The following is a 15,699-nucleotide window of genomic DNA, read 5'->3' on the forward strand; positions in this document are numbered from 1 at the left end:
GCCGGGCCTCTCACTGCTGTGGCCCCTCCCGCCGCGGAGCACAGGCTCCGGACGCACAGGCTCAGCAGCCACGGCTCACGGGCCCAGCCGCTCCGCGGCATGTGGGATCCTCCCGGGCCGGGGCACGAACCCGTGTCCCCTGCATCGGCAGGCAGACTCCCAACCACTGCGCCACCAGGGAAGCCCACGACCTTTACTTTTAAACAATGGCCTATCCTTTAAACAGCACATGTGGAAGGCTCACTGTATTCTTTGAGGTTTATTTTCAATAGGCTGTTCTCTAATAACCCCAATTGTGCATTTACCAAAGGGATGCCCAGATTTTCTGAAGGCGTTGGGTCTCACCCCCCCTTCCCCGCCCCCCCCCAACCATCTGCCACACACACACTTTGTGTTTCTAAACTTTAGGATGGTTTCACCCGGGGCGATATAGCTCATGCATCTACTTTTGTAAGTTCCTAATTGAGGTAACAAAAAATGCACGGGGGAAGAAATGGATGGTGGGGGTGTTGGGTTTGTAGTCCTCCATTAATTTTCATTGGCCATTGATCTGTGACCGGTTTGGATGCGAAGGGAGAACCTTGAACAGAGACCTTGGTGGAGCAAGCTCCTGTTAGTCTAGTCCTTTTTAAAAATACTTATTTATTTATTTTTGGCTGTGTTGGGTCTTTGTTGCTGCGCGCGGGCTTTCTCTAGTTGTCGCGAGCGGGGGTGACTCTGTGTTGTGGTGTGCGGGCTTCTCATCGTGGTGGCTTCTCTTGTTGCAGAGCACGGGCTCCATGCATGTGGGATTCAGTAGTTGTGTCACGCGGGCTCAGTAGTTGTGGCTTGTGGACTCTAGAGCTCAGGCTCAGTAATTGTGGTGCGTAGGCTCAGTAGTTCTGGTTTGCAGGCTCTAGAGCGCAGCCTCAGTAGTTGTGGCACATGGGCTTAGTTGCTCTGTGGCATGTGGGATCTTCCCGGACCAGGGCTCGAACCCGTGTCTCCTGCATTGGCAGGAGTATTCTTAACCACTGCACCACCAGGGAAGTCCCTTAGTCTAGTCTTAAACTATTTGCTAAGGAATGTCTCACATCACAGGCCAATTGTTTTGCTTGGAGAGTTTCAGTTTCGGAAGTTTTTTGTTCTCCCACTTACTGGCCTCCTAAAGATAACCAGACTCAGCAGATGTCCCAGAGTAAAGGCCAGAAAGGCCTCCCAAAGTGTTAATTTAAAAAGCCATATTCAGTGTTCTTAAATACGAAAAGTGAATGGCATTCGTTTTATTTTTTATTTTTTAAAAATTTATTTTATTTATTTTTGGCTGAGTTGGGTCTTTGTTGCTGCACACGGGCTTTCTCTAGTTGCGGCGAGCGGGGGCTGCTCTTTGTTGTGGTGCGCGTGCTTCTCATTGCAGTGGCTTCTCTTGTTGCGGAGCACGGGCTCTAGGCGTGCAGGCTTCAGTAGTTGTGGCACACAGGCTCAGTAGTTGTGGCTCTCGGGCTCTAGAGCACAGGCTCAGTAGTTGTGGCGTGTGGGCTTAGTTGCTCCGCGGCATGTGGGATCTTCCCAGACCAGGACTCGAACCCGTGTCCCCTGCATTGGTAGGAGGATTCTTAACCACTGCGCCACCGGGGAGGTCCCATGGCATTCATCTTAGATAGAGTTAATTTTATGTGTATTTGCCATCTCAGCTTTTTGTTCTCATTGGTGTGGCCAGTCAAACTGCATGAAATCAGGATCAGAAAAACCTCACATTTCCCTTTACAATAAGGTGAGCTGGATCTTTTTTAGTTTACCTTAATGACTGCCAAGGGTGACTCCTCTTGAAGAATTTCTCTCTTTAAATATGTGTGGTGCCTAATTCTTGGCCTCGTCAATACCTTACACTGATTATGCAGTCCGCAGGTTCTAATCCCAAGTCCTGGGTAAGCTCTGTGCCCTGATTTGTGCCAGGTGTCAGTGGGAGCTCAGTACAAACTCTCCCAGCGAGGTAGGGCCCATGTGCAGGACCTTTCACCTGCCCTGCAGTCGTGCAGAGCAGAGAGCACCACAGAGAGAACCACTGTCACAGCCATATTTTCTACTTGCTGTCTTGTTTCCAGCTGGGGCGGGTGAGGTGGGCAGCTCAGGGTCACACCCCTCTGCAGTCCATGGGAAGAGGCTGGACTATAGCCCAGAAAGCCCTTTGTTTATCTTTGTCAAAGGCAGCTGACCCTTTTAGACACGTGTGCATTTCACCCATCAGTCTTTTCTTGTTCTAGGATTGTAGCCCCAGGGAGGGCTCTAGAGCATTTCTTATTCCTCTTCATGTCCCCAGCCCCTAGCACAATACCTGGAACAGTAAGTAGACTCATCCATTTGTGAACAAAGGAAAAAGGGTCATGTGCTTTTTAAAAAAAATTTTAAAAATTGAAGTATAGCTGATTTACAATGTTGTGGTAATCTCTGCTGTGCAGCAGAGGGACTCAGTTATATGCATACAGACGTTCCTTTTTTTAAATATTCTTTTCCATTATGGTTTATCACATGATATTGAATCTAGTTCTCTGTGCTGTCCAGTGGGACCTTGTTGTTTATCCATCCTATATATAATATTTCATATCTGCTAAGCCCACATTCCCAGTCCTTCCCTCCTCCACCCCCCCCCGCCCCCTTGGCAACCACAAGTCTGTCCTCTATGTCTGTGAGTCTCTTTCTGTTTTGTAGATGGTTTGTTTGTGCTGTATTTTAGATTCCACATATGAGTGATATCATATGGTATTTGTCTTTCTCTTTCTGACTGACTTCACTTGGTATGAAAATCTCTGGTTGCATCCATGTTGCTGCAAATGACATTATTTTGTTCTTCTTTGTGGCTGAGTAGTATTCCATTGTATATATGTACCACATCTTCTTTATCCATTCATCTGTCGATGGACATTTAGGTTGTTTCCATGATTTGGCTTTGTAAATAGTGCTGCTATAAACATAGGGGTGCATGTATCTTTTTGAATTATAGTTTTGTCTGGGTACACGAAGGGTCATGTGCTTTTGAAGGTATGTAAACCGGGGTGCCTTCTAACATAAAGATGGGCGTAGACCTAATGAGAGCAGCTCCTGTTAGACCGAGACATTTAATTTAGTGCCTCCTGTTTCTTCAGTGTGATATTGTTCCGAATTTCAGTCTATCCTAGGTGTAGTTAGAAACCTCTTCAGAACAATGCTAGACAGCCCAATTTTCTTTGAAAATTTTAGTCTGTTTAGTTTTTCATGTGAGATTTTTAACCTTTTTCTTTGAAGGGGTCTATACAATTTAACCCACGGGAGGTAGATGTTGCAGTCTCCAAAGCTAATCGTGCTCCGAGGACCACACTGGGAGCTCTGAAGAAAGAAGAGTTAAACACTCAGTATCTTCAAAATCAGGAGGAAATGCCAAGATATCAGGTTTCCAAGTCAGATAACAAGCGAAAACAAAAAATGAAGGGAAGAGCTACGGCTCACTTACGTAAATCTTCCCACCACCTTGGGGGAAAAAAATTAAGATATTCAGCTAGAAAAGAGAGAACTGGAAAATTATTATCCAGTGAATACAATCACAGTTTGCTCCCTGATCGGAATTCTTTGCAAATTGCAATGATTCAAGGTCAATCTCTTGTGAAAGAAGACTACCATGGTTCTAATAAATCCTATTCTTCCAGATTAGTTGAGAGAGACCATGGCAGGAAACAGAAGATCTATGAAACAGATGAATTTATTGACTATCTTCTTAACTATTATCAAACTCCAAAATATGCCCGTATCTGCCTAGAACCAAGTCACATAACAAGCACATGTCAGTGGCACAGGGCCGTCCATGCGAAAGGAAGTGGATTTCAAATCACTTTGAGAAAACATAAGCGTCATTTAACCAGTTTGAGCCAAATGCAAAACCTAGATAGGAGAGAACAGGTGCAAGAAGTTGATTCCTGCACAAAGATTTGTACTCAGGATCCTGAGCATAAACGACAAAAGAGGGGAAAAGTGGATTATGCCAAAGAATGTAGAATGTTTAAGGGGTTTAAACATCATTGCAAGGACACAGTATGTGAAGCTGGTGATCGGCCATCCCCAGCTTTTGGAAAGAGCCATCTGTTGGAACAGACTCATGCTTACCAGGTCCAAGATTCCATATCCACAAGTCAAAGCCAAGTTTCCTCGCCCAACAGGTCAGCAGACTTTGATTTGAGGTTGACAGATTTCTTAGAGGAAATTAGCAGTGATTCTGAATGTTTCAGTGAAATCCTTAGTATAAACAAAGAGGAGAAAGAGAAATCTGTGGCCACATATGATAGCTCCCCAGAAAAGGGATCTCTTGACACTGATGAAATCATCACTTGCGATCCAGAAATTAGGTCAAGTCAGCAAACCTTGTATTCAGAGTGGAAACATGAGGAGGAAAAATACTCTAAATACGAGCTTAGGAAACCAGGCAGGAGGTCCAATTATGAACTGAGATGTTCATGGCTTGAGGGTGAAAACAATTCTATTAGAGATGAGAAGAGCAACAGCAGAAAGAGGGAAATATTGGCCCCCAAATACTTACTTGATAAAAGCTACCACCACGAATCCAGTGCCAGTGATCAATTAGACACTGTCACAAGAAAGAGGATGCAGTTTAGTGATAGTACATTTAACCAGAAAGTGAACTATAGGCCCTTTCATGAGCCAATAACATCATCAAAAAGTGCTAATGCTTCCTATTTGGGGGATTTTCCCAAAAGAAGAGAGGCTCCACGGCAGTCAGAATATAACCAGGATGCAAAAGGAGGTTTAAAAGATATGAGAATTCTGAAGATTTCATACTGAATTCTGATAATTGCTATATCAGACATAACAGTCAGGAGCACATTGACTACGGAAGCTATTTAGGAAACAACCACGCTAGTTCTTTATATTTTCAAATGTTTTGAAGGTCTCTTAGATCAGGAAACTCTTACTCACAATAAAAATGTGCAAGAAGAAAATTTCGGACCAAATGTAGCTATGTAGTTAGCAACTACAGAGCAAGAGAGCAACACTTAGGAGCACGAGCAAGGTCAAACGCAAAACCTTGTTTCTCTTGCCAAAGGATAAAGCATAGATCTAAGTGTGTGTGTGTGTGTGTGTGTTGCAGGTGTGTTGGCAAACTTTGGAAACACAAAAACATCCAGATTCTGAAGGTTGGTAAAACAATGTGCTTGCAAAACTTCCTTATCCAAGGACAGACATTTCTACAGTTCCATTGCAACTTCAATTCGGTGCCATCAAAGGAGCAAATTAACGTCGAGAGGAGTTAAGATAGCCCTCTGTGGCTCTTCAGCTGTCATAATGTTATCATTTAGCATCATTTATCTGCAGAGGGAATGGCAGTGAATGAATAATGATCTTTTTACTTGTTCTTTAATTTGGTCAGAACACCATGTGCAGCAACAAACTTTCCTGACTTTTATCTAGAAATACCTACAGATAAAAGAGGAGAGATGACACTTAGAACATATAATAGACTTCTTCATGACATTAGACAGTTCCATGAGCATCCACTAGAAAGAAATTAATCTTATTAATATGTTCATAGGACTCAAAGAGTTGTCCTTTTAGAAACAAAGCCTTGGAAGAAGAATCTAAAAGGGGCTCAGATTGTCCTTTGAGGTTTACACAGATAGTGGACCATTAGCAGAGTTGTTTTTTTGGAAGAACCCCATGTCATTCCATCCTAGAAAAGCAACAGGATTGAAGCGATATGACGTGGGATTTGCCAAAGGAAATATTGAACGATCCTGGGGCACCAGTAATGGCACTTGGGAAGAGAGGACGTGACGGTATTCCATTTCAGGTTATGTAATCCTTTCACTCAGGGTTGGGTGACATCAGTTTGTAAAAAGCCACTGTATATCCCAAAGCTGACTTTTATAAAACAGTAACAAGTGCCTCCTCAATCCTCAGTAATGCCATGGAGTTAGGAAGAGTCATGGGTAAAGCCCATAGTTTTCTAGCGGGGGAAAAATTGTATGTGTGCCGGATTTGTAAACTCTTAACATAAGCAATTTACCTTTTTACCTACTGGTTTTGGACTCCTTGAATATGTTTTTAAATTGAGATATTTTATAGATTCGTAAAGACATACATCTTAATGCAGTGCATGTTTTATTGAAAGCTCGGCTGATTCATTCTGCCTTATATTGGATTTAGGACCTCAGGGGGCAGTAGATGACTTTTTTTCTTCCAACGAAGCTATAGCTGACATGACAGTTGAAGACCTCAATGAGATTAGGTTGCCTGCAGTGGGGAAAAGGTGATTTTAATCCACTGAAGTAGTGGAAGGCAACATTTTCATATGACATGATTCATTTCAAACAGTCCTAACTTGATAGTCCGTAGAAAAGTACCAGCTGGTAAAGCCAAGGTAGGATGCCAGTCCTTGTGGTTGCCCAGAATGACGAGGCACAGTGTGTGCCCATAACCACCCTCTTGAGCAACGTGATATCTGAAATGGCTATAAAATCTTCTAATTGATCTAAAGTAAGAGCAAGTTGTTTCGTTGATCTCCTCTAATAGCATTTAATAGAGGTATGCCAGTACAAGCAAAAGTTCAGGCATGAATGTAACATAGCAGATTGATTATACTTATTATCAATGAATGATTTGTTGGCTCCCTTATATTCAATTCCACTTGCAAGCCAGTGACTCTGCCATCAAAACCAGGCTTGGCTTGTCCAATCTGAAACATTGCTCCTAGGGCGAGTGCCTTTTCTCCTCTGAGGGCTAGCAGTGATTATTAACGTTCAGAGGTCTGTTGTCCGGAGTAGCCTTTTAAACTACTAGCAGCTTGTATTTTGTCAGACAACTTTTGGTAACCAGGTATTATTCTCCTCCAATGAGACCCCACCTCCTTATTTTTTCATGTTTCGTGCCCTTGAAACAAAGAGCATTATGGGTTTGTAATGGAAAGCAGCTATGCTTGTTTTGAAAAAGAAAACCCAACTCAATCTCTTCTGTCATTTGATAATTTTTCTTTGCAGAGATTTTAGGCGTGAAAACAATTTGCTGCTCAGTAACCAGACATAAAAAAATAAATTGCAGAATACAGCATGTGCAATTAAAAATTTTTTTTGTATAATAGAACTGGTGCTAAGTCACTTCTATGTAATATTTTGGTCTTGTTTTCTTTGCTAAATACCATCCTGGGACCTAGAAGAAAGTAAAAATACTGGTTTTATGTTTACTTTCCATACAACCTTGGATTTTTATGTCTCGTGGTAATGCATTCTAGATTTGAGTAAAACTCTTTTTGGGGGGGTTGTGTAGGCCTTAAACAAGGAAGAGAACAATTTATCCTGAACTTTTCAAATGAATTGGCTTAGTAAGGAATGAAACAGAGCCAAAAATGTTGTAATCACTTTCTGTTAACATTGTTATTCTTTCTTGTGCTGTTGTTTAAGTGGTGCAGAAGTATTTTCTCATTATCTTTTTTCTATGTCCCATTAAGTGAGGGCCTGAACTTTAAGCTGTGTCTTTTAAAATAGGTGTTTTTATGTTTTTCCTTGTACATGCTGCTAATAGTGCTTTAAGAAAGCTAAAAATCTGTCAGTGCGTTTTTGTTCAATTTGTTTGAATTTCTCAGGGTAGAAAGCCATGTAACCTGATAATTTGGAAAATAAGAACCAAATAAATGTATTTTCACTTGTTGCAAGACTGTTCAAAATGTTAACTTTTAAATGCTGATAATTCCACTTTGGGGGGTTGGGATTTCTACCCGTAGTATGCTGCTTTGCACTAACGCTGTTGATCCTTCTTGTCATTTGCATTGGTAGAGAAATAATACATATTTGATTTTCAGATATATTAAAAATAAAGTTGTCATAGAGTCTTTGTTCATTGACCGCATGTACTGGCTAGAAGGTTGCACACCTGCAGTAACATTCTCTATGAAAATATATGTCTGGTTTCAGTAGTTTCGAGGCAACTTCCCGTTTATGGTAATTGCCTGTCAGAGCTCATGAAACCACAGTTGTGTTTTCATCTTGGATAAATTAAAATCATGGTATTTGGACTCAAGACTATTCTCCCTTCAGCAAAGGTTTTATCAGTTCTTTAAAGGTAGCAAAACGGACTCCACAGAATTTCATCTCATCCCTCAGGCCTTGGTAGAAGTGTTGAAGTTACTCAACATCCAGAAACAAGTCAGAGACACGAGGGGCTTCAGTGTTCAGTCTTTGACCCTGCAAGCTTTAGCTGTATTTTCACATGAAATGTACAGCAAACCGCCTCTAAGCATCCCTAACAAAGGCGGACTGTACCTTAGAGAACGACTGGGCACTTCAGAGCTGAAAGGGTTCTTGTTGGGTTCAAAGAGCTCTTTCTGAGACAGCAAGGGCTGTTCTTGCTTGTTCTGGATTGAGGATTTGCATGAAGTTTGGCCCTCTGAGGTAAGGTGAACAGGACATTGTGTAGAGAGGCCACAGAGATACCACAAACGCGTAGTGAATGCTGCTTCTGACCCATAGATGCTGGGACTGAGAACAGTGTATCTGGGCAGGGGCCAGAAGCAAGCAGGTAGGGAGCAAACAGCTGACCCTTCCCCCGCTGAAACCACCACTCCCTCATCTTCTTAAATGGCGCCTTTTACATAGTATGGCTTACGACTATGCGAACTGGATTTGAGATGTTTTTAGATCAAAGTCCTGCCTGATGGTAATATCACCTTACCTGTAATCAATACAATGTTGATTTAGTTCTGAATGGAGGGGAATCCGGCTATTTGGGATTGAAGCTTTTAACCAGGCTCTGGATGTTTTCCTCCTGGCATCAGACAACTGTTTAACTTAGTAAAGGGAATAGCCTAATCTTCGCATCTAAATGAGATTTCAGGCTGCAAAGGTGGCCCAATTTCTCTCTCCCTCCCCTTCCCCCATAGCATATGGCCTAACAGGTTGCTTGGCACAAAACAGGCAACTCGAGTATTTGTTGAATGAAAACTAGTGGGGGGAAAGGACACATTTAAAAACAACAAAAACAGGCAATTTGGTTTGAGAACGTAAAAGCTGGAAAGCTTTTGAGCCCTCTTTGATTCAGGGAGTACCTCCTTTGTAAGAAAAGTCTGCCAATTTTAACACTAAAATGGCAGAACACGAATATTCAGGGTAATAGGTCGTCTGTGTTTATGCCACCAACTGCACGTGCAAATCTGATAGCCTTGTTTCAGCACAAAGTGAATCAACTTTACTACTATAAGGATTCCTGAACACTTTACTAATCCGATGATACATTACAGCAAAAACAAAACTTGCCTTGGCACTCGGTAACAATCTTCACTAGAGTTACTCCTTAGTGACCTTGCCGTAGACCTCAAGGTGGAAGTCTGCCTTTGAGTTTATTAAGTTCTGACTTAAAGAGGCAGAATTTGACAAGTCACAAAAAATAAATTCAATTCACTATTTTCTTAACAGGACAAGCTGGTATTTGGTTTGTGGTGTGAGGCCTCTGTCAAGTTCTGCCCCTTGTCTCTTTTGGAATACAAAAAATGTCACTCAAAAGTGAAACTCTTGAAGCTGGTTACTCAGATTAAGGTTTAAAAAAAACAGGGCAACCCACCACACTGTACTGGGTAAAACCATTTTATTAACTGACCAAAGCACTTCATTTTGTTTTCTGATTTGAGGTAAAACCATTAAACACAGTTCACAAGAAAATACAATAACTATTCAACTACAAGAAACCTCACTAATTGTTCTTTTACAAACTCATACAACTGTACAGTCTACTTAAGCTAAGTTTATTGTTAACCAAAAGACCAATATCAAAGACCAAGACACTTGACTACTACTCTTGCAGTGGCTATAGTTTTGTAACAACAGAAGAATAACTGTTACTTTATGAATACACTTTAAAAACCACTTGGCTAGTGATGTATTCAGTTTCCTCATTCTTCAGGGGTGTGAAGGCTCTTAGGAGAGCAATCACCTGTTCCTGTTCTGCATGCCCCTCTCTCACGTCCAACCATGTAAAATAACCATGAACGTGGGGACTGGGAAGATAGTCCTACAGTTTTATTCAAGTGTTTTAGGTTTTTAGGCAAGCCAGCTGATTTTTTCCAAAGCTTGCTTTTTGAATGTTCACATCCTGTTTTAATCCTCACTGTAGGTTACTGTGTTAGTGAGGGCATCTGAGGGTCCCAAGGAGGACAAGGACAGTGATGCAGACTGGAAGCAAAGAAAGTAGATTTCTTACAATGGAGCCCAGCTTTGAGATTTTGTTTTGTTACTGGACACCTCTCTTTAATCAATACCAAAGCCTGTGGAACACTGCAGATTTGCTTTAGAGGTAGGTAAAACAGAAATCATGCAGTTATAAGTCAACTGAGAAATAAGGGATCTGCTGTCTTCAGAGAACATCATGACTAAAAGTTGATCCTCTGTTCCTTGATGCTTGAAGGACTTTGCACATTTAACATTTTTACCTGTTTGGGGCAAATACCCACGTCTTACCTGTCTCTCAGGAAAAAAACAAATTCAAATGCAGCCTGTACTAACTACAGATAGAAGAAAAACAGTAGTAACATTTGTAATTACAGCACTGCAGTTCACTTTCTGGATTTGTGACACACGAACATATCATGCATTCTAAGACAGAAGTTAGCTTTATCAGTGTCACTAGTGATGTTAATTTAAAAAATGTACAGCAAGTTCAAAACTTTTCTAAATATTGAAATCACCATGTTTTAAAGACAGACTGGAATGTTACAAATGATTCTGCAAAATACAAAAATAGATATGCGTCCACTGCAGGCTTTAATCACTTTTCCGCGCACTCTCATCCTTTGGCTCCTCCTCATCTGAGTACACAGCGGGCTCCTCCCCTTCCTTCAGCAGTTTGCCGACGTGATGATACTTGACTGGAAGGAGAGAGGAAGACACAACGGTCACTCACGCTTCGAGAAAATCATGACATTTCATTTGAAAGCACTTGTGAGAGGCCTACTAACGACACAGTAGCACGTTGGGCTTCCTGAAGGTGGTTTATACCACAGTCCCAGCCAAGTCCCAGGGAGTTAGTTTTGTGCAGCAGACAGAAATACAGAACAGGTAGCGATGCCTGACAACGAGTGTGCAAGGTAATGTCAGAATGAGTTGTGTTTGTGCACAGGAGGTTTAGCAGAGCAAGGGCTCGTTATGAGTTAGGTGGAAGGGTTGCAGAACACTTGTGGGAGAAGGATATCCTTTGGAAAATGTGTAGAAGGACTTGGGGAGGGGAGGGGTTTCCAGAAAATGCAAACACCACACACAAAGGCATGCAGGTGCGACCGAATGTATCTGGGGGGAGCAATAAAGAGACCAAGTTGGCAGGAGTAGACTGGGAGTAGCGCTAGCCAAACAGGGTGGGGAAATCCTAAGACAGATGTGGAAAGCCAGCCTGAGGAGTCCGGACTTGTCCCATGGGTGGCAAAGGGCGTTGAAAGTTTACGACAAAGGAGTGACAGGGTAAAACAGTGCTGTGGCCACAATGGTATCACTGTGTATAGAGGGCAAGGCAGATTACGGTTAGGAGAGCCCAGGAGCAGGGTGACCGGGAGGCCAGCGGGTGGATCCACCCGCGGAGGAACAAGAGCCAGGAGGAGGGGGTGTCCGTGGGGATGGGAAGGGAAGGATATGAGACACGTAAAGGAAGCTGGAAACATGAGTAAATGAAGTGAAACCTGGAGATTCCGTGGACTGAAATGGGGACTCTGGAGAGGGAGCCACTCTGGAGGGGCACGTGACTGGAGACTGACAACAGGGACTGGAGGAGCGAAATTAGCATTGGCAAGAAGCAGGTCCCTGGAAACGTTTGAGAAAGAAGGTTCAATGGAATCGTGGGGGTAGAAACCATACTGCAGGGAGCAAGAAGGGATGGAGCAATGGTTAGGGACAGCCGCGGATTACTAGATGGCTGTCTGACAGTGAAGGGAAGGAGTGATAATAGTCTAGTGGGTGAAGGGGAGAGCAGGAGACGGAATTCTCCCGGGGCAACAGCTATACGTGGTTAAAGGGAGTGCTAACAGAGGCCAGAGAGCACTGGAGACGTTGGAGAAAATAGATTTAAGCGGGCAACCAGAACGTAAGGGACCTGAGAAGGGATGGAGTCAGCAGACAACCACCATATTGCCTGTATTATTAGGGCCAAGTTAACGTAGGGTTAATCATCTCAGTGTCAGAGGCCAAAAGAACTCTTTGTGAGTATCGGTAGGAATTAGAGGAGTAACCAATCTGTTTAACCAGGCAACCGGAGCTACTTTGGTGTGAAACAATCGTCAGGAACAATTGGAACTTCCCTATTTGAACATTTTATAAAAGTCCCTAGGATGCTTGGGACTGTGCAAGACAAATAAAAGCCGGGTGGCGCCTCAGAGACCTGCCTTAAGGGGAATCCACGCCAGCTCTGAGTGTAGCTGAAGTGTCACAACGGTATTTGGGGCGCTAGCCTTAGTTTAAGGGGTTGGGGGAACCACACTTTTTACCCCACTGATGAAGGCAAGCCCTAGAAAATGGAGCTTGGTAAGTTATGAATTACGACTCATTGGTTTCATTATAGAACAATCTATTGTTACAAAGGCATCCTGAAGATGCAAAAAATGAGGGACTGTTAGATAGCTGAATGATGTTTTCAGAGTAAAAAGACTTGCCTCTGGACTTGAAAGCTATTAGTCTGCTTGGGATCCAGACTCTAAAGGTAGAGCCATACCTGGCTAATTATTAATCCAGAACTCTCTGAAGTCAGCACTGTTTTCAAAGAAAATGGTTGGATTTAGCCAAAAAAGCCAATAATATTTAACAGATTATAGAGAATGGCAAATAGAAAATGACATTTACAATGAAAAGTCCCCCTCAAGGAAGTGGTCACTGTCTTTATATACTGTTTCAAAGCTGGGAAAAATTATTATTCAAATTCTTAGCAGTGAAATATTGCTAAAGTGATCATCAAACACTTGGGTTGGACAAAAGCCACTTCCCCAATTCTCAAAATATGAACTTAACCCCCGTCCTTACTTCCCCCCAAAGACCTCAGCCCATACCATAAGCCAGGAAACAAGTGTCTCCTTTTTGCTTTCTTCTTAAAAACGCAGACACCATTGTTGCTGGGCAGATTATAAGCATCATTTGTAGATGAGGCCTATAGTTGGGCTCAATTAGATTCAAAGAGAAGCTGTTTTGTAGAATACAAGTCTCTCATTCTTTAACAGAAATGTGGGCTGCTTTTAAACGGCAAGTTCTACAAGTGAGGGCTTATGAAAATCCCTCTTTCTGTAGCCAAGATGGCCACTCTCCTTTCCCCTGCACACCAAGCACCAAATCCTATTGTGAAATCTACGCAAACCTCTCAAAAATTTAAAAAAACAGAAACCCAGGTTTCCACAGAGAACTAGCTAGAAACTGGTATGCAATCACGGCAAGTGACTCAGCACTGCTGCAATTACTTCAAGCCATGAACTTGATCCGTCCAAGATTCAGGAGCCTATCAAAATGCTTCCCAGTTGCAGCCTGCTTAGTAATAACTATTGTACTGCCGTGAATCCCATTACTGGTAGAAATTTGATCCAGGCACAATTCAAAAAACAAAAAACAACCGCTTACAAGTGAACTGAGAGTCCCAGTCATTCAGGGTCTCCTGCTGGGCAGGAGTGAGGTCAGAAAGGTCATCGTACTCATCCTTCAGTGCTTCCTTATCCAGGCAAAATGTGGCAAGGCCCCTGGATGCATCTCTTCCGGCAAAGACCCCGTATGGCCCCTCTTTAAAAACAAAACAACAAAACCAAAGTCGATTATTTATTAGGCCGTCAATTTCTCTGTGGTTCACACACAGAAAATGGCTTCCTTACCCATTAACATGGAGAGCCTGCTTTTTGAATATCAGATTCCATTTGGAAACCATAAGTGATGTTGATCCTTTGATCATTACCTAGTGGATACTGAAAGACCTGTTGTCATTAAACTTTTAAACAACTAAAACTAAATCAAAATGCTATACCTTAGCATTCATTTCTTGTGATTTTCAAACAGCTAATAAAAAAGCCATAAATGATTATCTCCTGGGGGGGAAGGTGTTAGTAGGGAATGATCCAAGATAATAGTGAGTTCATGGGTCAGAATTCAACTTCTGGATATTGAACCTGGAGCCTGGCTCTGTTCTAGGCACTTGGGCCGCATCAGTCAAAGTTACGGATTCTGAAGATAAGAAACACTCAAGTGTAAATGAAAAACATCTTCTTATAAACATACTCTGATACGATTTAATGAGTCAAGAGTGTCTTATAGAGATCTTTGGTTGCAAGACTAGACTGTGTTAAACATTAACATGTGGCATCTGCAGGAGAAATCATTTCATGAATATCAGTGGTTCAGAAATCTATCCACAGGTTACATAATCTTCAGTGTCAACAAAGAAGAGATGGCACGGGGCTCAGGTCTGTCACCCCGTTTTGGGTGGGCTTGAAGACTGCGAAAAATCTATAAGATAATCTGAATGCTATTATACGTAGTATTATGCTATTACATATGATACTAAATTTTTGTCTAAGAGAGCAGTGAATCATTCTGTAGGTACTTAAAGTGGATTTTTAGACGTATTTAAATATTGCACAAGTAAATGAAGAGGAAGCCAGTGTACTTTAAACAATGTGTTGTTTCCCCAAAGGTGGACTGAGTAGCAAGTCTGACATGAAAAAGTTTGTAGGTAACCACCATGCCAAGTATGAGAACAGATCAAGTTTCATTACGACCTGGCCACCTGAAACCTCAGTCCACCAGGATTCTTTTATTTTTACAAATTAGACGAAATGTATGATCAACTTTAAAATGCACATACGAGTCCAAAGAAAAATGGTTATTTTTAATCATCATTACATACTACCATTTCCACTAGAGAAGGTAAATAGGCCAAGTGTATGGGTTTGCACCTCACCATTTCAGAAATTATGGTCACAGAATACTTAAGCAATCTGAGGGGAGCACTGAAAATCTTTGGAGTATATATATATATTATTCACCAGAATGTATAGTCACTAGAATGTAAGCTCCAGGAGCAGATTTGTGCCTGTTTTGTTCACTGCTATATTCCCAGCACCCACAAAAGTGCCATGCATACAATAATATCATTAAAAATAATGAATAATTTTTAGGAATCCTTTATAACATCAAGTATAATTTCCAAATGATGTTGTCACATATTCATGGCCTCACTGGACAATAGTGCAGGTAGAGACTGAGAGTTCTCACAATGGGCCATCCTTATCATTTTAAAGAGGGACAACTAAGGCCCAGAGAGAACAATGCTTTGCTCCAGGTCACACAGCTGGTCAGTGATCCAACCAAGTGGAGAACCCAGGTTGCCTGACTCCCAGTTTTGGGCTCCGTACACAGGCCTACATTCCTCTCAGTGACTTTGCAAACTACAATCATATCATGATGCTCCAGGCACACGTTTCAATTGCTTTATGGTGTATCTCAGTAAGAACAGATATTGACACGATTATGCTTATCGATAATGCCTTTAGGTGTGCCACTGTAAGTGACAAATAACGTAGGTGTGGTTTTCAAATTATCTTGACCGTTACATGTCTACAGAAAGTAGGTCTTCTAAAATCCTCCACGAGGAAAAACTGCTAAGTGGGAGAGTTCCTTAAGAACCTTAGCACATCTGATTTTGATGAGCTGGACTGGGAGAGTAAAACAGACCAGGAGCAGGAAT

At 42.1% G+C, this 15,699-nt stretch overlaps 2 protein-coding genes across 3 annotated transcripts in view; one reads left to right on the forward strand and one right to left on the reverse strand.

Annotated features, from left to right (window-relative positions):
• The window catches only part of LOC103071973 (putative splicing factor, arginine/serine-rich 17B), an 8,929-nt gene extending 4,019 nt beyond the window's left edge, over window positions 1–4,910 (forward strand). The window contains 3 exon segments of the mRNA XM_007465466.1: window positions 2,981–3,018; window positions 3,262–4,761; window positions 4,764–4,910. Coding sequence (XP_007465528.1) covers window positions 2,981–3,018; window positions 3,262–4,761; window positions 4,764–4,910 — 1,685 coding nt within the window.
• A 4,667-nt stretch (window positions 4,911–9,577) lies between these two features.
• PGRMC1 (progesterone receptor membrane component 1) overlaps window positions 9,578–15,699 on the reverse strand; it is a 7,981-nt gene continuing 1,859 nt past the window's right edge. Inside the window, exons 2-3 of one of the 2 annotated variants that reach the window (XM_007465451.1) lie at window positions 13,587–13,742; window positions 9,578–10,870 (exon numbers count right to left, since the gene is read on the reverse strand). In XM_007465451.1, coding sequence (XP_007465513.1) covers window positions 10,767–10,870; window positions 13,587–13,742 — 260 coding nt within the window. In that variant the 3' untranslated portion in view covers window positions 9,578–10,766. The remainder of the gene's footprint in view (window positions 10,871–13,586; window positions 13,743–15,699) is intronic. The other variant, XM_007465452.1, reaches the window with a different exon arrangement.

This window comes from Lipotes vexillifer, unplaced genomic scaffold (genome assembly GCF_000442215.2).
Source record: "Lipotes vexillifer unplaced genomic scaffold, Lipotes_vexillifer_v1.1 scaffold560, whole genome shotgun sequence".
Lineage (NCBI taxonomy): Eukaryota > Metazoa > Chordata > Mammalia > Artiodactyla > Lipotidae > Lipotes > Lipotes vexillifer.